The 27,577-nt window shown below is 45.0% G+C and overlaps 1 protein-coding gene across 1 annotated transcript in view; it reads left to right on the plus strand.

Annotated features, from left to right (window-relative positions):
* The first annotated feature begins 14,547 nt into the window (after positions 1-14,547).
* The window catches only part of LOC130292015 (uncharacterized), a 52,007-nt gene continuing 38,977 nt past the window's right edge, over positions 14,548-27,577 (plus strand). The window contains exons 1-2 of the mRNA XM_056541447.1: positions 14,548-14,661; positions 20,827-20,966. Of these exons, the coding sequence (XP_056397422.1) occupies positions 14,548-14,661; positions 20,827-20,966 (254 nt within the window). The remainder of the gene's footprint in view (positions 14,662-20,826; positions 20,967-27,577) is intronic.

Raw genomic sequence — 27,577 nt, forward strand, 5'->3', positions numbered from 1 at the left:
ATATTCTTCCTGTGCCTCGTACCTCTACAGTAGCCTGTGTGGTCAAGTCGTGCCAGGGGTAGTGACCTGGGTGCCGCCTGCCGCAGCAAGGCCACCCCGCTTTGAGGCAGGCTCTGGTTAAAACCAGTGGCACCTTAGACTCTGCTCCTTTGCACGGCCCACGTCATCTACCACACAGGTCCAGCAGATCCACTACTACCCTGAGTGCTACAGCCTACTGCCGCAAGTCTGCCGGCCATGGATCCCGCTGAGGTACCTCTGCCAGAAGTTTTGGATCTTTCCTCCGTCGTGGCTCAACAGTCGCAGTAGTTAGCCCGTCCGGCTCAATAACTGAATCAGTTGTCTTCCTTGATGCAACAGCTTCTTGCCATACAGCAGCGACAACAGTAGCAGCAGCCGCAACCTGCTCCTGTAGCTCCTTCTGCATCCAAGCTTCGTTTATCCCTACCCACAAAGTATGAATGTGATCCCAAGTTGTGTAGAGGCTTCGTGACACAGTGTTCTATGCATTTGGAGCTCATAGTGGATCAGCTCCCAACGGAGCGAGCTAAAGTGGCGTTGTGGATAGTTTATTGTCTGGAAAAGCCTTGGCCTGGGCAACTCCTTTCTGGGATCGTAATGACCCGCTCTCCTCCAATCTGTCAGCCTTCTTAGCTGTATTCCGCAGTGTATTTGAAGAACCCGCATGAGCTTCCTCTGCTGAGATGGCTCTACTGAACCTCTGCCAAGGGAACTCCTCCATTGGCAACAGTTCCGCACTCTTGCCTCTGAACTGGCTTGGAACGACGAGGCCTTGTGTGCTACTTTTAAAAAAGGTAGCATGAGATCCTCCGTCTACCTTGAGTGAACTTCTTTTAGCCACTCGTATTGATATGCGTTTTGCCGAGAGGCAGGAAGAACTTCGTTTGGAAAGAGAACCTGCCCAAACGGCGATATCCTCGCTTGGCACCCGTGTTCCAACGTCCACCTCTACAGTCTTCTTTGCCTCCTGTCAAAGAGGCTATTCAAGTGGACCGTTCTCACGTAACGCAGCTGGAAAGATCCCGACGACGCAGTGAGAATTTGTGCCTATATTGGGCCAGTCCGGAGCACTTCCTCAACTGTTCTATACGCCCAATGCATACGGGAAATGCTTGCACCTAGGACATGTGGGAGAGGCATCCTTAGGTGTGAATATTACCTCTCCTCGTTTGACCATTCCTGTACAAGTCTTTACTCTTGCCAAGACTTCTTTCATCAATTCTGCATTTTTGAACTCTGGTTCTGCTGGCAACTTCATTGATGCCTCCTTCGTCCACATCATCTTCCTGTGACTCGGCTTGCTAAGCCCTTGTATATTTCCTCTGTTAATGGACAAAATATGGACTGTAAGGTGCTTGTATAAGGTGCTTGCTTAAGGAAAAAATGTAGTTCTATGTGCTTCCACATTGTACTTCGGAGCTTCTTCTTGGTCTTCCTTGGCTTCAACTTCATTCTCTGCAACTCGACTGGAAATCTGGTGAAATCTCACGCTGGAGACAGTTTTGCCTAAATCACTGTCTTGTGCCAGTCCAATCTAAAACTGTCTCTTCACCTCCTCCTATGCCTAGTCTGCCTCTTCTTAATCAAGACTATTCAGACGTATTCTGCGAAAGACAGGCCGAGACTCTTCCACCACATTGTCCCTACAATTGTCCCATTGACTTACTGCCTGGTACCACGCCTCCTCGAGGAAGAATCTATCCATTATCTGTTCCTGAGACACAAGCCATGGCAAAATACATTCAAGAGAACCTCCAAAAGGGATTTATCTGAAAGTCCTCCTCTCCTGCCGGAGCAGGGTTCTTTTTTTGTGGGGAAGAAGGATGGTTCTCTCCGTCCATGTATTGACTACAGGGGTCTTAACAAGATTAAGAGACAAAGTGCTATCCTCTTCCTCTAATCTCTGAACTTTTTGATCCTCTATGAGGTGCCAAGGTCTTCTCAAAGTTGGATTTGCGGGGAGCATATAATCGTATCCGCGAGGGAGATGAATGGAAGATGGCCTTTAATATCCAAGATGGATATTTTGATCTTGTGATGCCTTTCGGTCTCTGTAATGCCCCAGCTGTCTTTCAAGAATTTGTCAATGATATATTCCGAGATCTTCTTTACACCTGTGTTGTCATATATCTTGATGACATCTTGATCTTCTCACCCAACTTGGAGGAGCATCGCTCACATGTCCGTCTGAGAAATACATATTCGAGAGGTCTTGTCTTCCGTTTCTCGGTTACATTGTTTCTCATCAAGGCCTTCAGATGGATCCTGACATACTGGCTGTGGTATTGGATTGGCCTCATCCTATGGGTCTTTGGGCTATTCAACGCTTTCTGGGATTTGCCAATTATTATTGTCAGTTCATCCCACATTTTTCTTCCTTGGTTGCTCCGATTGTGGCTCTCACTAAGAAGAACTCTAATCCCAAGGTTTGGCCTCCCGGAGGCCGAAGAGCCCTTCACTTGCTTAAAGAAGGCATTTGCCTCTGCTCCCGTGCTTTCAAGACGTGAACCTGAGAAACCCTTTGCTTTGGAGGTAGATGCTTCATCTGTAAAAGCTGGTGCCGTTCTTTTCCAGAAAAACTCCAAGGGCAAGACTGTAACCTGTGGTTTCTTTTCTAAGACTTTCTCGCCTGCAGAGAGGAACTAATCCTTGCTATTAAGCTAGCCTTGGAAGAGTGGTGACATTTATTAGAAGGTTCTTCTCTTTCAGTCAGTATCTATTCAGATCACAAGAATCTTATATATCTCAGCGACTGAACCCTCGCCAGGCTAGATGATCTCTTTTCTTTTCCAGATTTAATTTCTTCTTTAATTTCCATCCTGCTAACAAAAACATCAGAGCCGATGCTCTTTCCAGGTCCTCTGATGATGTAGGATTGGACTCCACGCCTAGGCATATTATTGCTCCAGAGCGATCTCTGCAGCTCCTGCTGATCGTCAGCAAGTTCCCCCAGGGAAAACCTTTGTGTCTGTTGAACTAAGACAAAAAGTCTTGAATTGGGGACATTTTTCTTTGCTGGCTGGTCACCCTGGAATATGAAAGATTATTAAACTAATCTCCCGGCATCACTGGGGGCCGCACCTTTAACGCAATGTCACCGATTTTGTCCGTTCCTGTGTTACCTGTGCCCGTGACTAAACTCCTAGGCAGAGACCTGCGGGACTCTTTCACACTTTGCCCATTCCGGAAACTCCTTGGCCTCACATTGCTATGTATTTTTATTACCGATCTGCCACCTTCCTGTAATAACACGGTCATCTGGGTGGTGGTAGATCGATTTTACAAAATGGCTAATTTCAGTCCACTTCCAGGTCTTCCATCTGCTCCCCAGCTGGCGAAGCTCTTTCTTCAACATGTTTTTCTTCTTCATGGCCTTATGAATCATATGGTCTCAGATAGAGGAGTGCAGTTTGTTTCCAAGTTCTGGCGTGCTCTCTGTTACCATCTTGACATCAATCTGGACATTTCCTCTGTCTACCAAAGGCTAAATCAAATCCTGGAGAGTTATATCCGTCATTTTGTCTCAGCCCGACAGGACGATTGGGTCCACCCTCTATCTTGGGCAGAATTTTCCTACAATCTTAAGGATTCAGAGTCTACGAGGACTTCTCCATTCTTTGTTGTTTTTGGTCATCATCCTCGTTCCCTTCTTCCTATTCCAGTCTCCTCTGGGGTGCCAGCTGTTGATGAGCTTGTTTCAGACTTCTTCATTTGGCAACAGATTCATCATTCTCTGTCTCAAGCCTCCTCACATATGAAAGCCCAGGCAGATAAGAAAAGAAGACCTCCTCCGTCCTTCTCTCGCAGTGATAAGGTTGGTTGTCCTCCAGATACATCCATTGCAAGATTCCCTGCTACAAGTTGGGACCTCGTTTCTTGGGTCCGTTTGATGTGTTGCGAAGAATGAATCCGGTCTCCTATAAACTTTGTCTACCTTCCTCTTTACTTATCCCTAATTCCTTCCATGCGTCTCTCCTCAAACCACTTGTGATCAACCGCTTCTCTCAAAAGAATTTTGTTCCCATGCCTGTCTCTGGTTCTTCGGATGTCTACGAAGACAAGGAGATTTTAGCCACAAAAACCATAAGAGGGAGGCGATTCTTTTTGGTCGACTGGAAGGGATTTGGTCCAGAGGAGAGATCTTGGGAGCCGGAGGAGTATATCCTGGACTGTGCATTAGTCCGGAACTTTTTGAACCCCAAGCAGAGAGGGAAACCTAGGGGGGGGGGGTACTGTTACACTTAGGGCTCCAGCCAGGCTCGCAGGCCGTGAGCGCTCCCCTCCTCTGTCCTTCTCTGCCGGCCTGGGATTCGCATTGCGGGACGCACCCGCATGCGAATCCCAGCCCGTCACTCACCTTCGCTCTCTGTTGTCCCTCCAGTACTCTCGCAGCACCGGCGCGCGTGCCCCGCCTCATAGGGTGCGTGCGCCGGAGCTCTAATATTTAAAGGGCCAGTGCGTCCATAATTATCTTCTACACCTGCACCTATCCTATAAGTATCAAAAAAGGGCCACTAAACACATACAGAGGTATGAATCATGTATCAACAATTTGACCCCATATAGGAGTCAACTAAAGCCTCTATATAAATATGTGTTTTAAATAAATTACCTTTATTAAATTTAGGGTAAGAGATGAGTAAAAAAAAAACACACACTTAAAATCACTAACTCAATCACATCAGGTTTATATGGAATGTGTGAATCTATACTTGCAGATCCCTATAGACTGTTGTTATAACGAGTCTAATTGAACATCAATAGATGCTGTCCACATATAATCATATGGAGCAAAAGGATTTATTCCTATTTTATAGGTCACAATGCATATACCAGTAACTCTTAACCCCTTAAGGACTGAGCCTTTTTTCACCTTAAGGACTCGGCCATTTTTTGCAATTGACCACTGTCACTTTAAACATTAATAACTCTGGAATGCTTTTAGTTATCATTCTGATTCCGAGATTGTTTTTTCGTGACATATTCTACTTTAACATAGTGGTAAAAAAAATTTGGTAACTTGCTTCCTTTCTTGGTGAAAAATCCCCAAATTTGATGAAAAATTTGAAAATTTTGCATTTTTCTAACTTTGAAGCTCTCTGCTTGTAAGGAAAATGGATATTCCAAATAATTTTTTTTTAATTCACATATACAATATGTCTACTTTATGTTTGCATCATAAAATTGAGGTGTTTTTACTTTTGGAAGACACCAGAGGGCTTCAAAGTTCAGCAGCAATTTTCAAATTTTTCACAAAATTTTGAAACTCGCTTTTTTTCAGGGACCAGTTCAGGTTTGAAGTGGATTTGAAGGGTCTTCATATTAGAAATACCCCATAAAAGACCGCATTATAAAAACTGCACCCCCCAAAGTATTCAAAATGACATTCAGTCAGCGTTTTAACCCTTTAGGTGTTTCACAGGAATAGCAGCAAAGTGAAGAAGAACATTCACAATCTTCATTTTTTACGCTCGCATGTTTTTGTAGACCCAATTTTTGAATTTTTGCAAGGGTTAAAAAGGAGAAATTTTTTACTTGTATTTGAAACCCAATTTCTCTCGAGTAAGCACATAACTCATATGTCTATGTTAATTGTTCGGCGGGCGAAGTAGAGATCTCAGAAGGGAAGGAGCGACAAATGGTTTTTGGGGGGCATGTCACCTTTAGGAAGCCCCTATGGTAACAGAACAGCAAAAAAAAACACATGGCATACCATTTTGGAAACTAGACCCCTCGGGGAACATAACAAGGGGTAAAGTGAACCTTAATACCCCACAGATGATTCACGACTTTTGCATATGTAAAAAAAAATAAAAAATATTTTCCCCTAAAATGCTTGGTTTCCCAAAAGTTTTACATTTTTAAAAAGGGTGATAGCAGAAAATACCCCCCAAAATTTGAAGCCCAATTTCTCCCGATTCATAAAACACCCCATATGGGGGTGAAAAGTGCTCTGCTGGCGCACTACAGGTCTCAGAAGAGAAGAAGTCACATTTGGCTTTTTGAAAGCAAATTTTGCTCTGGGGGCATGCCGCATTTAGGAAGCCCCTATGGTGCCAGAACAGCAAAACAAAAACACATGGCATACTATTTTGGAAACTAGACCCCTCGGGCAACGTAACAAGGGGTTAAGTGAACCTTAATACCCCACAGGTGTTTCACGACTTTTGCATATGTAAAAAAAAAATATTTTTTTTTTTACCTAAAATGCTTCTTTTCCCAAAAATTTTACATTTTTAAAAAGGGTAAAAGCAGAAAATACCCCCCCAAAATTTGTAACACAATTTCTCCCGAGTACGGCGATACCCCATATGTGACCCTAAACTGTTGCCTTGAAATACGCCATGCACATTTGAGGCCTAAATTAGGGACTTGCATGGGGGTGGACATGGGCGTATTCTACGCCAGTGATTCCCAAACAGGGGGCCTCCAGCTGTTGTAAAACTCCCAGCATGCCTAGACAGTCAGTGGCTATCTGGCAATACTGGGAGTTGTTGTTTTGCAACAGCTGGAGGCTCCGTCTTGGAAACCGTGGCGTACCAGATGTTTTTCATTTTTATTGGGGAGGGGAGGTGGGCTGTGTAGGGGTATGTGTATATGTAGTGTTTTTTACTTTTTATTTTATTTTTTGTTAGTGTAGTGTTTTTAGGGTACAGTCGCTCGGGCGGGGGTTCACAGTAGTTTCTCGCTGGCAGTTTGAGCTGCGGCAGAAAATTTGCCGCAGCTCAAACTTGCAGCCGGATACTTACTGTAAACCTCCGCCCATGTGAGTGTACCCTGTACATTCACATTGGTGGTGGGGGGGAACATCCAGCTGTTGCAAAAATACAACTCCCAGCATGTACGGTCTATCAGTGCATGCTGTGAGTTGTAGTTTTGCAACAGCTGGAGGCACACTGGTTGTGAAACACCGAGTTTGGTAACAAACTCAGTGTTTTGCAACTAGTGTGCCTTCAGCTGTTGCAAAAGCTACAACCCCCAGCATGTACGGACAGCGGAAGGGCATGCTGGGTCTTGTAGTTATGCAACAGCTGGAGGCATACTACTTTGGCTGGGGATGCTGGGGGTACAGCTGAAGGTACACTTTTCCATAGAAAAAATGTGCCCCCAGCTGTTGCAAAACTATAAGTCCCAGCATGCCCATAAGGGTGGTCTGCCTCCTGCTGTTGCATAACTACAGCTCACAGCATGCCTTTTTTGCATGCTGGGAGCTGTTGCTAAGCAACAGCAGGAGGCTGTCACTCACCTCCAATGATCCACGTCGCATCACATCAGTCCCTCGTCGTCGCCGCCGCGGCCGCCGCTCCTGGGGCCTCGATCCCAACATTGACGCCAGGGATCGGGGTCCCCAGCTCCCGGGGTGCACGTCCCGCACCCGCTCACGTCCTCCGGAAGAGGGGCGGAGTGGGTTGCGGGAGTGACACCCGCAGCAGGCGCCCTGATTGGTCGGCCGGGAAACCGGCCGATGAATCAGGGTGATCGTGAGGTGGCACCAGTGCCAATTCACCCCTGCTGGCTGTGGCTGTTCGGGGTCGTCAGATCGCCGCAGAATCTGCCGCAGATCGCTGGACTGAATTGTCCAGCGATCTGCGGCCATCGCCGACATGGGGGGTCATCATGACCCCCCTGGGCGATATGCCCCGATTCCTGCTGAACGATTTCAGCAGGCATCGGGCACCGGCTCCCCTCAAGCTAGCGGCGGGGGGCCGGGATTTGACAGGACGTACTCAAACGTCCTGAGTCCTTAAGGACTCGGAAAAGGGGCCGTTTGAGTACGTCCTGCGTCCTTAAGGGGTTAATGGGTGAGATGCAGTTCAGTATCCAGTGCTCTACTATGGCTGACAGCACCAAAGTAGGGTGAACTGTGGACCAGTCGGGCCAATATCACTGTTCAGATAACAGAATGTATAGGGGCTGCCTATTTTGTATCTATGCATCACAATATTTATACGTGTTTCACCATCCCTGCTGTGCACCGCAGGTCTAGTGCTTATTAGGCTTATTCCGCCCACTGATATTTATTTAGTGATGCATGATAGTGAGAGTCATCTCAGATGTGTAGGAAAAGCAGTTTAAAATGTCAGGCTGTCAAACCCCAACATGTTTCGCCACTCACGTGGCTTTATAAAGGAGATTACTGACAGCATTGAGTGTCAATGGGAACTAGGTCCTTTTTATATCCTGTGTCCCAATTAGATCATTATCCCCCTGGCCAATGATCAGTCTCTCCCCCTCCAGCCAATGGGATCCATCCATACCGCTCTTATTACCCTATTGTAGTACAGAATCCTAATAACAAGTCCACCTTATTAGTGATGTCAGACGCTACACACGATGCTCATTGATCGGTTCTTGATGTTACCTATGTGGTGTCCCGGTACCGTATTTTATACGTTACCTTTGTAGAGGTCCCCATAGTCAGAGTCCCTAGGAACGTTGGGGTCCTTCTCCTATAGTTATCCCCTTGTCACCCCTCAGTTAGTCCATAACTGTATAGAAGTTCATATAAATATAAGTATAGATATATGTATATATTTAATATCCTACCTATTCAAGCGTAGCAGGACCTGCGGGTCACGTGATTAGGTTTTGCAACAGGACCTTTGGAGGTTCCCATGACGTGTTCACCCACAATGCACTGTAACGGCGAGTGACAGTTGTTATGGATCAATCCAAAACGTCCAGCCCCTGCCCATATAAGGGACCTGCGCCATCTTGATCCCTCTCTTGGGTTGCTTACTCGGCCTCTAACATAGCGAATAGACTAATCAATTCCCCGCTATTCACTGCAAGACCACTGGACCTAAACACACCCTTAAATCCAGATGATCTCTGCTATACAATCCCTAAGAAGCTAAATTGAGCTTATCTGATCCCAACCAACTGTTAATCGCTGCTCAAGCTATATCTATAGAGACTCTGTTATCTGGACTGTTACTATTGCTGCATGTACAGAAATTCTTCAGTAAAAGTTCCTGAAAGTTTTCAGTTAACAGTGGTTGTGGACAATCCTTTATTTCTGCATCACCTATTGCTCTTGGGAAGGGTGGCAATAGGCCAATCAAGATTACAGTATTTAACCCTCACCCTGGCGTCACGAGTGACAAGGGTTAACAGCCCCCTTTATCATCCCAAACAGCAACAACCTAACTACCCTACACCCCACAAGGCACGCCACCACAAGCATTTTTGGCGTTACACGAACAGGATTCGGGTGTGTGCCTACTGCTGTTGCCACTAGTGAAAGTGTACTCCCCCCAGAAAGTAACAGACTTTATTCATATGTCGCAGACCGCATTACAGTGTACAAGAGCGGTGCGTGTGGTGCAAGTTGCAAGGGGGCCACACGAAAAGTAAGGGGGGAGGCGAAAATTAATGCGCAGCAAGAATGTGTAAACTGCGAAACGAATTCATGCTACGATCCTCTGGTCTGGTCGGCACAGGAAGAGTTAACCTGCTACCAGAAAAGCGCGCGAGAAAGGCCCGCGCTCCGCCACGTCCCGCCCCTGGGCGTGACTGCCAAGTTGCCGTGTCGCAACCGAAAGGGAACTTGGAGACACAGGAGTTGTTTCTGGGAGGACCGGAAGTCAGGGCTGCACCGATGACGTCCTTCCTGCTGGTCGCCATTTTGGGGAAGCCCACTATAAAAGACACCACGCACAGCGACCTCTTCAGTCTGCACAGGGAGCCGGAGAGTACAGACATGGCGGAGAACAGCGTTCCACGTGGTGAAGATAACAAAATGGCGCTGGAACAGCGGTAAGTTGTGGCAGTCACAGCCTGACTTTTCCAAGAACTTGCTGACCGTCTGCAGCAGTTGTCATTAGATGAAGAGGGGGCCTGCAATCTTCCCCCACTGCCTGATGATGATGACGATTGGCCAGAGACACCTCCAGTGAAGAGCGCAGGGACACCTGGAGGTGCATCACAGGTGAGATTGTCCCCTCACCACAGAACTTGGGGCTCGTGGGACGAAATCCCATCGGAGGAGTCTGCAGTGAGTGCCCCGCCAGAGGCGGCCTTTTCTTCCTCCTCCAGCCCTGAAGCTAAAATACCCCTATCTACTTTGCCAAGTGCACGACCGTGCTCACCAGATTCGCCCCAGTGGATCTTTGGGGACGAGCCGGGACTCATCGAGTCCCCTCACGCGGTTCTACAACCCATGCCTGGGAAGCCACTCCCACCAATTCCAGCCGCACAAAGGGAAAGGGCCCGTCAAGAAGCCAGCTGGCTGAGCTGATGGATAAACTAAAGGCATGACACAGAGAACTGTACGCCCCTAAGCATGTGCATTTGCCTCCTGAGGAAAGATTTCGCTACCAGGAGAATACTAAAGAACTGGAAGCATTATTTATCCGCAAATGGGACCATTCCTGAGAAGGGGAAGAGCCTCTAGAACGACGAAGAGCAACTGTGGCCAAGTTTGACAAGGTCAGAGGTTATGGGACACTCCTAGATTACCATACAGGGCAAACTATCCTCGTAAACCGGCGAGCAGTACAGAGGCCATATCTTCACAAAAAGTTCTACTCCCTGGAGGTGGGGGAAATTGTGGAGTACACCCCTGTCCAGAGCCTGCATGGAGAATGGGCTGCAGCAGTCACCAGGCCAACAGCCCCAACACAGCTTCCTTTCAAATACTTTCCGTCTACAAATTGGGAATCGGATCCCTTCAACCTGAGGCCGATACCAACGTACTCAAGGAGGAGGAGCCTATACAGCATCAATCATCTTCTGTGTACAGTAAAGTGTCAAGTCCTGCTCAAGATCAACAAAGTAATCCTAAATTGCGGGCACCAGAGACCGTACCTAGGCCCTCTCGGAGCAATGAGAGTTTGCCCCTTGCACTGGTACCAACGTATGTACCAAGGCCCTCTTCCGACGTGGAGAGTTTGCCTGTTTAAAAGGTACCAACGAAAAAGTGCTTTGCCCCACTCCTGATATGGAGATGGTGCTAAAACCTTATGCACCAACTTTGATCCCGGCCAGTAAGCCTCTGGTCACTTTGAATCCTGCTGTTGCCCATTCGACTCTCACCAATGTGGTGTGGGAAAGTTACATTAACTCCTTACCTGCTCCAGATATTGGGAGGTATAGAGGATCTACAAGAGGCACAAAAAGATTCTGGAGAAATGTCTTTTGAAGGACTATAAAGTAATGTTTATTGCTTTCCTATGCTAACCCCTTTTGTTTTTCAGTAACAAAGTTCAAGACATGTGCCTAGCAGGACTGTGCTAAGATTTTTCCAGTTTCAAGTTCAGCAACGTAACCATCAAGCTTTGTGCCTGACCATCAGGTCAAGAGACTCCTAGCCAGTAGGAGATTCGTAAGTTTTATGCCTGGTTGATTTGGGGCAACCGTGAAATATAGACTCCTAGTGTAGGTGGACTGTAGATTCTTACACGTCCGTTTTATGTACATAACCCTATATTTATAGGACTCTCTTGCTAAAATGTGCACTTATCAGGTGTATGTGCCTGAACCTTGTTGGAGTAAGCTTGTGTAAGCTTGTATAATAAAAATGTATATGGTTCCTGTACACAGAAAAAATAGATTTGTGTCTGTGTACATTAAAAATAAGTAAAGGTTGTACACAGAAAATGTCCACTAGATGCACGTGTACACCAAAAATAAAAACGTAAATAACTCTTGTACACATGTACATATAAATGTATAAAAATGCTAAAAGGTGTTTTAGTAGTTGCTAAATAGGTGACTCTCTCGGCATTCCAGTCGCCAATCGCTAGCACCTTTCATCAAACAAAACTGCCCTTAAGATAGCAAGACTAACTAGTAAGCAGTACTTGCACACATAGCACTTAAATAAACTCACTTAAATGTTCTACCTCATTCTTCAGTACATACACAAAAACAAAATATATCTCACATTCAAGAAACACTTAGGAATTGTAGCCTATTGATACCCAATTCCTGCCACTGTTAGGTACACTCATTTTTCTCTTCTCTGTATTACGTGTGTGAGATGCTCTACCTGGCCAGTAGATACTCTTGCGAGCTTAGAATTTCTAAAGGTAACCTAGGTAGGTTATACTGTTGTGTTCTAGGGGTAAGTAGCATGTAGCCGATAGACCCTAGTAGCCATCCTTATTGGTAGAGAGCCTCGGGCAAGCCAATATACCCTCTTGTGTACTAACAGGTGACTCATTGTGACAAAAAGAAAAAATGTGGTGAGATTTCAGAAATGTTTAGACAGCTTGAGACTAAAGGTTATAGAGAGCTATACTAATGTATAGTTAGCCTCATAGATGTTATAGAGAGCTATAAAAAAATGTCTAAGGGGCTAGAAACTAAAGGTTAGATAGCTTCATCACTGTCTAGATAGATTCAAAATGTCTAGATAGCTTCAAAGTGTCTAGATAGCTTCAGTATTGTCTAGTCAAGATGCTAGTCAGAGTAACAAGCAAGTACAAATGTGTTTAATGTTTACTCAGGTTTTGTCAGGATTTATAGAAAGTATATATATAATCCTGTCCAAGTTCCTGTGCCTTAGGGGACAAGCATCGGGGTCGACTTGTTTTAAGTTTGGGGTTTGTGGCTTCCCAGTACAGTATTTTATACGTTACCTTTGTAGAGGTCCCCATAGTCAGAGTCCCTAGGAACGTTGGGGTCCTTCTCCTATAGTTATCTCCTTGTCACCCCTCAGTTAGTCCATAACTGTATAGAAGTTCTTATAAATATAAGTATAGATACATGTATATATTTAATTTCCTACCTATTCAAGCGTAGCAGGACCTGCGGGTCACGTGATTAGGTTAGAACTCTATGGTTTTGCTACAGGACTTTTGGAGGTTCCCATGACGTGTTCACCCACAATGCACTGTAACGGTGAGTGACAGTTGTTATGGACCAATCCAAAACGGACAGCCCCTGTCCATATAATGGACCTGCACCATCCCTCTCTTGGGTTGCTGACTCTGGAAGAGGTAGGACCTACGCAGCTTACAAGACAATTTACTAGGCCAAAGCTTTGAGGCCTCGGCCTCTAACATAGCGGATAGACTAAACAACTTCCCGCTACTCACCGCAAGATCACTGGACCTAAACGCACCCTTAAATCCAGCGGATCTCTGCTATACAATCCCTAAGAAGCTAAATTGAGCTTATCTGATCCCAACGAACTGTCAATCACTGCTCAGCTATATATATAGAGACTCTGTTATCTGGACTGTTACTATTGCTGCATGTACAGAAATTCTTCAGTAAAAGTTCCTGCAAGTTTTCAGTTAACAGTGGTTGTGGACAATCCTTTATTTCTGCATCACCTATTGCTCTTGGGAAGGGTGGCAATAGGCCTATCAAGATTATAGTATTTAACCCTCACCCTGGCGTCACGAGTGACAAGGGTTAACAGCGCCCTTTATCATCTCGAACAGCAACACCCTAATTACCTCACAAGGCTTGCCACGCAATCCGCCACCACACTTACCTCAGCCAAGGCCAATCAGCGCTGTGGCTGATGTAAACATCCGCCGCATCAGTCCAGGGATGCAGCGGCTGCTCGTCATGTAATACTCAATGATCACATGATCGCCGCTTGGTGGATCGCGCCTGCGCATTGATGTACCAAATCGCGCTTGCGCATAATGTCTCAGTTCATTCTCATAGGTGAGTTGGCGGCTGGCTCCTACCGTATTAACTACAGTAGAAGCAACGGTACCATAGTACCTCGATAATGGGCGCCAGTTGGGACATTAAGCCTATGTTAATAGGGAAACACTAGGGAAAAGCATCTGAATATATACCTAAGCCATATTAGTAATTAAAATGAGAAATATATAAATATATAGAATAGGAGTATATAACCAAAGGATGACTTCTGCCTAATTAATAAATATACCATAATGATCTGTGTATAAAAGGACTACTAATAAAAATATTGATATAATAATAATTTAGCCTAATAATAATTTAGCACAATATTTTTATTAGTAGTCCTTTTATACACAGATGAATATTAATATCTATTTATATGTGATAGAATCTATCTGGTTAAACATACCAGACTGTAATTGGGCAGAAGTCATCCTGTCAAGCCTTACGATGACAAAGCTGTGGGGCACCACAAGACCCAGCCTACTGTAAGTGCAATATTCCTCAGATAGTCCCATAAGCTTACACTCTCCTCTGGGCATCTACACAAATAAAGCCAGGCGACCCCTTTCCATTGACTGCAGTGCAATGGTGTGTACCAACATCAGAATGGGGGCCTTCTTTTTGATTTTTGGCACGACAATGCCTCTCCTTTATGTATGTGACACATCCAAAGGAGAACCTTTTGTATATTATGATGGGTGAAAACTATGTAATGTGAGGGGTTAATTATTCTGTTTGTCTGATTGCAAGATCTGTGTTAATATTTAGTTGTTATCAAGCGCACTTTGTTTCCTTGCCCCCGTGGGACGAGGCATTTGACCGCTGGGCCTATTTTTCAGCACTATATTTAAAGGGTTATATCAATGTCTGCTTCAGATAGCCAACTTCATTTTTTACCTGTCTGATGAAACCATGAGGACGACGACCATCATCCTCCACCTGATCCTTGGCTGTCTCCTTCAGATAACATGGGGGAGCGCCGCAGATTCCTGCTCCATAAAGGAGTTACCCATTAATTTCAAAAAGGTAAGTAGTCATGATTGTAGAAATGTATTTGTCATGTTCTTCTTTTCTAGGTTTTTGGTAAGGCTTTAGTTTTGTCTTGTAATTACAATGATATGATTTTTACTTCTTAAAAAATAATAAAAATTAAAAAGGAATATTTTAATCAACCTTGGTTAATCTGATCCCAGTGATCCAAAGAGATGAACAAAAAGATAGCAATAAATAATATAAATTAATAGATAAATAGAATAAAAAAACAGTTGAACAAAAAAATTAAATAAAAGATAGGATTAAAAACACTGCTTGACCATCGATTGAATGTTCTCTCTTATCCCCAAAACTAACAACTTATCTTCCCAATTATTGGTGTCACTACATGACCGAATAGTTCTTACCAGTGTCAAGCTGGTTATACTCCAGTAGACGGCCCTCAGGTTCTATACAGTAGGACCCTTGTTATGTTATATGGTTCTTACTTTGATTGGCCTTTTGTACTTTATCGTCTATCCATGGTAAAAACCATACACTACCCCTCCACCCCTCTCTCTAGTAATACTAGTGAAAGGGGGGGGGGGGGGGTTGTTACATGGCATTATTTAAGGTTCACCCCAAGTACACACCCAAGTGGAAATGTCAAAATTGGGCTCATTTTCCCTCCCCAGTGTCATGTGACTGGTTAGTGTTACAAGGTCTGAGGTATGAATAGAGAGCAGGTGTCTTAAATTTGGTGTCTCTAATATTGGTCACTAGTAGTTTAGCATAGTACCTTATGGCAAATAACTCTCTGAGGGTCTGAAAAGAACAATGGTTGCTCTTTAAAAAAAACGATGGCCTAGGCTATAAAAAGATTGCCAAGACCATGAAAATGAGCTACATGAAAGACCATGCAGCAGTTTTAATGGACAGGTTCCACTCTGAACAGGCCTTTTCATGGTCGACCTAAAAAGTTGAGGGCACATGCTCAGCGTCATATTTAGGGGTTGTCTTTGCTAGCACTGCTGCAGAGGTTAAAAGGTTGGGGGACAGCAATGTCAGAGCAACAGAAATTGCAACAGTTGCCATTGCGATCGGGCACCTTTGCCAGGGGGGCCCACAGGGCTCCCCTTGCCACATTTACTTCATGGTTGGCTGCCGCCATTATTAATTATGTTTATGCCCCTGTCGGACTGTTCCCCAAGTCAGTGCCATCCCGCTGCTGCCAGACCGTTCGGCAGTAGCGGATATGAGGGCCCGGTCCTGACTTTTCCTGGGATGGGTGGGACAGAGCAGCGGCATCATCACGCCCTGACTGTCCCACCCCTGCCTTGCCGCTCAGTGGAGATCAATGGGGCCGGGCAAGCAAGAGTCACATTGAGGAAGCCCTGCCCCTCTTTTTCCTCCTGTATTGCAGTTTGTACAATACAGCTGCCGGCAATTCCTCTCGCCCACCCACCTGCTCGCTCAATTTTAGGGGATTCCGTTTCTATGCAGTGCATTTTTCCGTAAAAATTACACATTGTCTTCATTCTGTAGGTTCATACGATTACAACTATACCAATTTATGTAGGTTTTATTTTATTTTTCTATTTGTACAAAAATGAGTATGCTTAAAATTGGCCTCTTATGATCACTGTAACTACCATATTTTCCCCCCTTATTTTTCCTCATTTGATGGTTGAGGGCAAATTATTATTATTATTTATTTTTGAACTTTTAGATTTATTTTTATAATTTTTTTATGGTAAATGAAGTGAGCAAAAATACACAATTCTTTTTTTACATGTATTACCCTTGACTGTGAGGTTTAATTAACATCTTATAAACGTTCGGATATTTACCCATGCAGCGATACCACATGTTTTTATTTATTTATTTATTTTTTACATAATTAAAAAAAATTTAAATATGAAAATGGGATGATTCACTTTTATTGGGAAAGGGTTGATTCACTTTTTTATTTATTTTTTTTACATTTTTTATACTTTTTTTTTAGTCCACATATGAGATCTTTAGATTACATACACTGTTAAATGCTATGCGACCGCACAGCAGTGATCAGTGTTTTTGGTGCTCCATTGCTCCAGGTTTCTATGGCTTCCCCCCCCCCCCGGCTATATGGGTAAGACCCAGTAGCCAAGTTGCAACTGCCTTAGGGTTCTGGCAGTGGAGGAGCGTAAAATCTGAATTCCCAGCCACTGGCAGGGGATTCGAATTAGAGGCGTCCCCCCAAGAAGGTAAAATGAGTGGCAATGAGTACCGTGTAGCCTGTCTACACTATATACCTGCCCTGCCACATATACCTACTTCTACTACATACCTGCCTGCATTATGTACCTGGCTGCCTACACTATATACCAACCTGCCCTATATACCTACCTACTTGTTTGCACTGTGTACCTGCCTACCTTTCTGCACTACCTACCTACTTCGGGGGACATTACCTACCCACCTACCGGGGGCATTAACTACCTACTAGGGGGCATTACCTAATCACCAGGGGAAATTACCCAATATCTAACATTGGGATTCCCTACCTATCTACTGAGATCATCTACCTAATGCAGGCGGGAGGATTCCCTATTTACCTCACTACTAGGGAGGGGGCTTATCTACCCACCTACTGGGGGATTCCCTACCTACCTACTAAGTGCATCTAATTTATTCAGGCAAATGACCTGCCTACCTTCACTCAATCCTATTAACATCCCCCCCAACATGCTTACCTACTCCTTCATACTATGCAAGGCACCAAAGAAGACATTATTTGGAGTACTGAGGGTTGTTAAAAGTTGGGAAATCTGCGGAGCATATCCTGTTTTTCTGGCACATTCTGGGGTGACGAGTCATGGCTGGAAGAAGTCTTCATGGAAGTCCGACAGAGAAGAAAGGAAAGAGAACGACACCACAAAGACGAATAGGGCCTCATTTGAGCCACTACATGTAACTGCACTGTAATCTGTAATACAGTCTGCAGAGCCTGTGTAGAGCCGGTGTGAGGTGCAAAACTGCTTCCCATGCATTTCTGCATCCGCCCCTCCCCTGAGCTGTCCAGAGATTTACGAACATACAGTGAGGGGAGGGGGAAGGCGGAGCCGTGCAGCACACAGTTCTACACCTCCCTCCCCCGCTCCTGGACCTAGATTTTGACAGCTGTGAAAATGGACGTCCGGGGGGCTGTGTGAGTGGGGCTGTACACCTCTCTCAGGAGGAGAGTGATTGTCACAGCCCCCTGGATGTAAATTTTCATGCACCTCCCTCAGGAGGAGATTGATTCCCACAGCCCCCTGGATGTAAATTTTCATGCACCTCCCTCAGAAGGAGAGTGATTCCCACAGCCCCCTGGACGTAGATTTTTACAGCTGTCAAAATCTACACCCAAGAGCGGGGCTGTGAGAATCTACGTCCCTCCTCCTGAGGAAGGGGCGAGGAGGGAAGTGTGTATAGGGCCGAGGGAGGTGCAGAATTGCATCCTGCACAGCTCCACCTTCCCCCTCCCCTCCCTGTATGTTTGGAAATCTCCGGACAGCTGAGGGGAGGGGCTGACGCAGAAATTCATGGGGTGCAATTTTGCACCTGACACCAGGGGCACCACTATATGGTCACTGTATGGGGGATATTAGTCTGTATAAAGTGGTCTATATTCAGGATCAGTATGTTGGCATTATCCAGTCAATATGTTGTGGTAACGTAAAGTCATGGTGTGGCAGTATTATTCGGCCCTTGTACAATGGTGTTATTGATGATACTGGTCTGTGTATAGTGGTGATACTGGTCTGTGTATAGTGGTGATACTGGTCTGTGTATAGTGGTGATACTGGTCTGTGTATAGTGGTGATACTGGTCTGTGTTTAGTGGTGATACTGGTCTGTGTATAGTGGTGATACTGGTCTGTGTTTAGTGGTGATACTGGTCTGTGTATAGTAGTTTTATTCAGTATGATAGTATTATCCCTTCACTATACGGTAGTCATAGTGTGGTACAATTATTTGTCTGTGTCCCATCAGTGTTGCAGTCGCTGATATCTATGTGCGGCTGATGCCGGGGAAGAGGGTCATCCTGGGTCAGGGGAGGGGGGTAGGGTAGGGTGGCCCAGGGCAATTTTTTGCACTGGGGCCTTGTCTTTTCTAGCTATGCCCCTGGGGGTCAGCCTGTCAGTGCACAAACCATATGCCATACACTGCATCAAATTGGTCTGCATGGCATGGTCTGCATCAGCCCAGAAGGAAACCTCTTCTAAAGATGATGCAGATAAGAGTCCATTCCAGTGTGGGCCAATTAACCAACTAAACCCTTATATGCCGCCATCATAGCAACTGCAGCATTGACATTGTTAGACATGGAAAGGATCTTCCTCTATAGGCCTACATAGGATCACATCTTCAAATGTCCTCGTTGTACTAATAAATAGTTTGAAAAAATAAAATGTGATGAAGTGAGAAAAAAAAAAAAAACATTGACGTTTTACTAACCAAAGCTTTATTGTTGGAAATTGAAAAATACTTATACGTCTGTAATGACCCATACTAGAAACTAACATAAATGTTATCCCACACAGTGAATATTGTAACAAAGAAAAGGAAAAACAATAACAAAATAGTTTTTGGGGTTTTTTTGCAAAAATTTTATAAAAGTGAACAAAAAGTCACATTTACCCCAAATCGTATTAATGAATACTTGAGTTTGTTCCACAAAAAAACCCACCACACAGCTCCATCAATGTAAAATAACAGTCCTCAGAATATGATGATGCAAAAAATAAATGATAAAAAAATGATTTAATGTACAAAAAAGAAAACTGTGAATCTGGTATTGCCAGCGTCTTATCGGCTCACAGAATAAAGGTAATTTGTTATTCATTATTCAATTTGTCAGTTTCACAGTATATACCCCAAAATGGTGCCATTGAAAAAAATGAAACCAATTTGACAAAAAACAATCCCTCATATGGTTACATCGATGAAAAAATGTAAAAGTTACGGCTATTGGAAAGTTGGGGTGGAAAAAAAAATTGCCCCATCATAAAGACCAAATCTGGCTGCTTTTGCAGGAGGTGAAAGGGATTTTTCACTCTCAGAAGGTGATGACACATTTCTAGGATATTCCATCACTTTATGAATAGTGTGGAATCCAACCTTCAATAAGGATCTCCACCAATGAAATAACCAGGGTTGGTGCCTAGGGAATGGATGTGTAATTTGCAGCTGCATTCCGCAAGTATAATATGAGAGACCTAACTGTTGTTATTTTAAAATTCAATACACATTGCCCCCCCCCCCTGACGTTTCACCACCAACAGGTGGCTTTCTCAAGGGTTTTTGGGCAAAAACCCTTGAGAAACCCTTGAGAAAGCCACCTGTTGGTGAAACGTTGGGGGAGCGATGTGTATTGAATTTTAAAATTACAACAGTTAGGTCTCTCATATTATACTTGCGGACTGCAGCTGCAAATTACCTATTAGTGTAGTTACATGCTTATGAATCACTGAACACACAATAGAGAGACCAATTGTTGGGTTTTTAATTGGTAGGCACAATAATAAAAGTTATTTTTACGTCTAATATCAATTCAGTGGATGGTAAATTTAGGGTACTAATGACCACTGATGTGGCCAACTGTTTAAAATAAATTGTATATTAAATTACCCTCCATCTATAGGTCCTTATTGTGTTATTAGGGAATGGATGTGGCGACTCATCAAGTCCTTGTTTTATGACCTGGTTTGTAGGAATTAATTAAGGACTTTCTTCATACCCACCATTGAAATAAATGGGGTTGTGGTAAATATTCTGATGGTGACTCATAGTGCCCCAAAAATCCTTGAAGAAGTTGCAGATCTAACCCAGCACTGTAATATAACCTTAAAGGTGTACTCCGCTGCTCAGCATTTGGAACAAAGTGTTCCGAACACTGGAGCCGGCGTCAGGAGCTCGTGATGTCATAGCCCTCTCATGATGTCACGCCCGCCCCCTCAATGCAAGTCTATGGGAGGGGGCGTGACAGCCGTCATGCCCCCTCCCATAGACTTGCATTGAGGGGGTGGGGCGTGATGTCATGAGGGGGCAGGGCTATGACATCACGAGCTCCCGACTCCAGCATTCGTAACAGTTTTTTCCAAACGCTGAGCAGCGGAGTACCCATTTAATGGATCTGAGAGGTCATTTTAGGATGTGCACCATGCTTAGTATTTTCTATATGCTTTCCCTACAGATAAGTGGCCTGTGGAACCTGAAGGCCATAGCGTCCCGTCCCTCACTGACTTCCCTGACTGTTCTGAATAAAGTGCATTATTCCTATGCCAAAATATCTCTATCAAAGAAGGAGGGAAGAATAGCAGAAATCTTCAATCCGTAAGTTGAAGTCAACAGGAGTCCCTCTCTTTGGAAATTGTAGGAAATTCCTTCATTGGGTTGACTCTTTTGGTTGGAGTTCAGACCGTGATTATGTTATATATCTGTACAATCTCTGAGGTAGAGACAATCATGATGTCCGGTTCATGAGTGATTCGTTCTTTTGATCCGGTTCTTTTCAATGATCCGGATGATTCAGTTCATTAGATTAAATGAATCGTTTAAAACGGTTCAATCAGTAACTGCACTGGTAACCAGACTCAGGGATCGCGTTACAGGCAGCAGCAGGGACGGACTGACAGGTCCTGAGTGGGGGCCTGCGGCTGACAGTACTTCTTTTAAAATCTTATTTAAATGGGCACTGTCATCAACTTTATTTTTTGATATGTTGCCATGGCCCGGGCCCTGCCACCCGGCCGCACAGGAGAAGGACTCCTCCAATGGCCCTGCCGAAGCCCCGCCCCCCGCCGGCCACCGCCATTACTACTGCGCTCCACGTGCTCCTCACTGCGGGACCAGCCAGAGGCAGAAGGCACCGCTGTAGTCTGCTGTGCAGCCGCACGCCGGCCCCCCCCGAGCGGACCCCCCGGCCCCACCGCCACTCACCACCACTGCAGACCTGTCAGGGGAAGCCAGAGGGCCCCCCACAGGAGAATCCCAGCGGCGCCGCCACCTGGGGACCACCTCTGGACTTAAACGCGCTGGCGCCCTGGAGCGGTGCGTGCTTGCCCGCTGCGGGGCAGGGCTGTCTGCGCAACCCGAACCTCCTCCAACCCCAAGCAGCTGCTCTTCCAACCAGCCCCTTCCCCACAGCAAAGCAGCGGCTTGCACCCTCTGCAGCAGCTCGTCCATTTCCTGGTCAGACTTCTCCCCTTCCTCCTTTTCTTCTTACACTCCCCCTTCCCCCCTTTACGCAACGTAGTCCCCCCCTTACTTCCTGAACCTTCTCCCTGCACTTTCTACTAGTGTTGCTCGCGAATATTCGTAATGCGAATTTTATTTCACAGTGATCATCCCTCTCTGCTTCCAGCTTGTGTGGTATAAAGAAGGCTCTAATACTACTGTGTGAGACTGGCGTGCGAATTTTCGCTTATGCAAATTTTTGCATATGCTAAATTTCACATACGCGCATTTTTGCATATGCGAAAATAAAACGTGAATATTACGAATATGCGAATTTAGCAAATATATGACGAATATTTGTCCATATATTTGCGAAATATCGCGAATTCGAATATGGCCTATGCCGATCAACACTACTTTCTACTGCCCCCTGTCATGTTCCCCCTCCCCTCCCATGCTGTCCTCTCCGGGGGCTCTCTGTACAGGCAGATCTCTCACTCTAGGATCATAATACAAGGGTGGGGGGATTCAGTGGATCTGTGTTATAAGAATTTTATACATATGTACATTACTCTCAGAATTGGGAGTAGAATATAATGGAAGGGGGTTTGGCCAATCGCAAATGCAGAGTGTGACATCATCACCACGACTGCCTTCATGTCACTCCCCACACTGCCGACTTGTTTCCCCCCCCCCCCCCTTCTAATATATTCTATTAAGCCTCATGCACGGCAGGTATTAATAGACTCAGAGAAGGGGTTAAAGGAGAACTACAGGATTGAAAAATGTATCCCCTATGCTAAAGATAGGGGCTAAGTTTCAGATCGCGGGGGGGTCCGACCGCTGGGCCCCCCCCCCCCCCCGCGATCTCCCGTACGGGGCCCCGGCTCTCTGGTTAGAGAGGGCGTGTTGGCCACCGCACAAAGCAGCGGCCGACACGCCCCCTTCATACACTGCTATGGGAGAGCCGGAAATTGCCGAAGGCAGCGCTTCGGCTCTCCCATAGCAGTAAATGGAGGGCGCGTGTCAGCTGCCGCCTCGTGCGGTGGTCGACACGCGCTCTCTATGCAGAGAGCCATGGCCCCGTACGGGAGATCGTTGGGGGCCCCAGCGGTCGGACCCCCCGCGATCTGAAACTTATCCCCTATCATTAGGATAGGGGATAAAATTTTCAATCCCGTAGTTCTCCTTTAAGGCCAATCAGCAGTGTGGGGAGTGACTGGGAAGTAGTTACTAGGGAGTCACAACCCCCCACCCCCTCGATTTCACATTAAGAACCGAGGAGTCGGTTCATGAATCGGTTCATTTCAGTGAATCACTCAAAATGAACCGATTCACTTTAGTGATCCGGACTTTCCATCACTAGAGACATTATACTCATACAGATGAGACCTTTCTCAACTTATCTCTAAGCTGCACAAATCCTGAGACGTCCGGCATGATGTTATCTTACCAGATTTTCACAAAACACTAAGATATACCGTATTTTTCGCCATATAAGACGCACTTTTTCTGGGGGGAAAAAGTCGGTGCGTCTTATACGGCGAATACACCCCTATCGCGGCGGTCCCTGCGCCCATCAACGGCCGGGACCCGCGGCTAATACAGGACATCACCGATCGCGGTGATGCCCTGTATTAACCCTTCAGACGCAGCGATCAAAGCTGACTGCCGCGTCTGAAGGGAAAGTGACACTAACCCGGCTGTGCAGCCGGGCTGTTCGGGACCGCCGCGATTTCACCGTGGCGGTCCCGAACAGCCCGACTGAATAGCCAGGTTAGTGCTTACAGGACACCGGGAGGGACCTTACCTGCCTCCTCGGTGTCTTCTCCGTTCAGGGATCCCCTGTATTCCGGCGCTCTCCTTCCTCGTCATCACGTCGTCGTGTACGTGCGTCGGCGTGCGTAACAACGTGATGACGGCGACGGAGAGCGAGGATACCCGGCTGGCAGCAGAGACGTTTCGGAGCGACGGGGACACGGCGACAGCGATGGAGCGACATCCAGGGCAGCGGTGACGGGTCCGGAGCAGCGGGGACACGTGAGTATTACCTCCTATGCAGTGGTCTTCAATCTGCGGACCTGCAGATGTTGCAAAACTACAACTCCCAGCATGCCCGGACAGCCAACGGCTGTCCGGGCATGCTGGGAGTTGTAGTTTTGCAACATCTGGAGATCCGCAGGTTGAAGACCACTATTGGGTTCAAAATCTTTCATTTTTTAGATTTTGTACCTAAAAATAGGGTTCGTCTTATACGCCGGTGCGTCCTAAAGGGCGAAAAATACGGTAAGTACTGCACTTGTCTATGGGTGGACACGGTGATTGTTATGTAAATGAAGCCTTATGAGTGCTCCGAAAGGGCAAGTTTGTGTAGGGCAAGCTGGGATTTGTAGCAATTCAGATTGTACTACACTAAATTGTACTAATTGTACCAACACAGTAGTAAACATTAACCCTAAACGATAACGTTACTGGAGAAGTTTTCTCTATGCAAGCCAATTCAAGATGTAGTCTCTTAAAGGGGTACTCCGGTGAAAAACTTTTTTTTTTTTTAAATCAACTGGTGCCAGAAAGTTAAACAGATTTGTAAATTACTTCTATTAAAAAATCTTAATCCTTCCTGTACTTATTAGCTGCTGAATACTACAGTGGAAATTATTTTCCGTTTAAAGACACAGAGCTCTCTGCTGACATCTCTGACATATCATGCTGATATCTGTTTGCTATGGGGATTTCCTTTTACTCTGGACAGTTCCTTAAATGGACAGAGATGTCAGCAGAGAGCACTGCGCTCATGATGTCAGCAGAGAGCTCTGTGTTTCAAACGGAAAAGAATTTCCACTGTAGTATTCAGCAGCTAATAAGTACAGGAAGGATTAAGATTTTTTAATAGAAGTAATTTACAAATCTGTTTAACTTTCTGGCACCAGTTGATTAAAAAAAAAAAAAAAAAATAGTTTTTCACCGGAGCACCCCTTTAAAGCAGAATACAATGCGCAGGATAATAATAATTTACACATAGCGCATAGGCCCCTTATTCTTCTTATATGCGGGTGACACATAAACAGTGCCCGTTCTTATTCTTCTTATATGCGGGTGACACATAAACAGTGCCCGTTCTTATTCTTCTTATATGCGGGTGACACATAAACAGTGCCCGTTCTTATTCTTCTTATATGTGGGTGACACATAAACAGTGCCCGTTCTTATTCTTCTTATATGTGGGTGACACATAAACAGTGCCCGTTCTTATTCTTCTTATATGCGGGTGACACATAAACAGTGCCCGTTCTTATTCTTCTTATATGCGGGTGACACATAAACAGTGCCCGTTCTTATTCTTCTTATATGCGGGTGACACATAAACAGTGCCCGTTCTTATTCTTCTTATATGTGGGTGACACATAAACAGTGCCCGTTCTTATTCTTCTTATATGTGGGTGACACATAAACAGTGCCCGTTCTTATTCTTCTTATATGCGGGTGACACATAAACAGTGCCCGTTCTTATTCTTCTTATATGCGGGTGACACATAAACAGTGCCCGTTCTTATTCTTCTTATATGCGGGTGACACATAAACAGTGCCCGTTCTTATTCTTCTTATATGCGGGTGACACATAAACAGTGCCCGTTCTTATTCTTCTTATATGCGGGTGACACATAAACAGTGCCCGTTCTTATTCTTCTTATATGCGGGTGACACATAAACAGTGCCCGTTCTTATTCTTCTTATATGCGGGTGACACATAAACAGTGCCCGTTCTTATTCTTCTTATATGCGGGTGACACATAAACAGTGCCCGTTCTTATTCTTCTTATATGCGGGTGACACATAAACAGTGCCCGTTCTTATTCTTCTTATATGCGGGTGACACATAAACAGTGCCCGTTCTTATTCTTCTTATATGCGGGTGACACATAAACAGTGCCCGTTCTTATTCTTCTTATATGCGGGTGACACATAAACAGTGCCCGTTCTTATTCTTCTTATATGCGGGTGACACATAAACAGTGCCCGTTCTTATTCTTCTTATATGCGGGTGACACATAAACAGTGCCCGTTCTTATTCTTCTTATATGCGGGTGACACATAAACAGTGCCCGTTCTTATTCTTCTTATATGCGGGTGACACATAAACAGTGCCCGTTCTTATTCTTCTTATATGCGGGTGACACATAAACAGTGCCCGTTCTTATTCTTCTTATATGCGGGTGACACATAAACAGTGCCTGTTCTCCTGTGGCCAGCAGTGATGTGATTTGGGCGGTCACAGCAAGTGCTCGGTCCCTAAGACCCTATGCACGGCATAATGCAGTAGTGGTGCGAGCCGGACGCCCATTCTCCCGTCTTTCTAGAGTGCACAGCGGTGGTGCGATGCGGGCGGCCAGTTCATTCCGCTACTGCGTTATGCCGCCCATGGGATGCGAGCGTTTGCTGTGAGAGCTGGCCGCCCACATCGCATCACCGCTGTGCACAGTAGAAAACTCGCCACTCACATATAAGAATAAGGGGCTTACGTGCTGGGACCTGTGTGTCAATCACACCGTGGCCCCAGCGCTGATAGCAGGGATATCTGACTGTTGCTGACTTTCATAAAAAGCATTTTTAGCCCGAATAAAGCTGCTAGAAAGCAGCAAAACGGTATGCTTGAACTGTAATTTCTAACAACTTTGTCATCCTGGGGCTAGTTTATGGGGGTTAAAATCCGTGACAGTTGCGCTTTAACTGCAGGTACTACTGCTCTCAACATGGAGCACACTAAGCACCGTGCTGGGATCTGTAGTACCTGCATAATGTATAGATGTAGAGCACGGCCGATCTTCTCTTGTCCCCTGCACTGCCATATATATATATATATATAATAGAGAATATGATGAAGGAGCACCGTGACAAGGCTTCAAGCCTATAAGGTATCAATGCGGGTGCTCAGCCAGCTCCAACCTCGACCACAGGTATATGAACAACAGAAAAAAAAAAATATATATATATATATATATATATATATATATACTGTATCTATTATTCATATTTCCCACAGAGAGTTGTGATTGGCTGGAACCATTTGGCCAATCACAGCTCTCCGCGGGAAATATGAATCTGTGGTGTCAAGAACTTTACATCACAGAACATAGTGCCGGATCGTGCAGAGGAGCGGCCGCCAGCCCTCACTTATACATTATATAGGAGGATCACAACGGGTGTCAGACCCCTGGGCGATCTGTATATTAGTACAGGTACTACTACCTGTTCCATGCTGGGAGTAGTAGTACTATCTAAAAAAAAATTTAAAAGACAGGAAAAGAAAGTTTAAAAAGTTAAAACACACACACACTTTATTAAACACATTATTAAAATACATTACTAATAAAAAGTTTAACAAAATAAATTAAAAAATATATTATTTTTACATTAAGATGGCCCCTTTCTACATTTTTATTATTGTCGGCTACATTTTTAGGCCCCTGCCGCCACATAAATTTATGAAAATTTTGTTATAGAAAAGAAACATTTTGTTAAATACATTTTTTTACTGCAAAACTCAGTGGAATCTTAGCCTTAGAGTAATAACAAAAAGGAGTGAATGAAGAAATTCATTATTTCGAATCGAGTGGAAATTCAGATTCGGTCAGAATCGAATTTTGCACGAAATTCGGAATAAATTCAGATTCGTCCGATTTGATTCTTTCATCTCTAGTTAGAATATCAGACAAGGTAACAATCCCCTTGGAAGCTTTAGTAGAATACCGGTTCAGAGAGTATCTAGG

This window comes from Hyla sarda, chromosome 9 (assembly GCF_029499605.1).
Source record: "Hyla sarda isolate aHylSar1 chromosome 9, aHylSar1.hap1, whole genome shotgun sequence".
In the NCBI taxonomy this organism is placed as follows: domain Eukaryota; kingdom Metazoa; phylum Chordata; class Amphibia; order Anura; family Hylidae; genus Hyla; species Hyla sarda.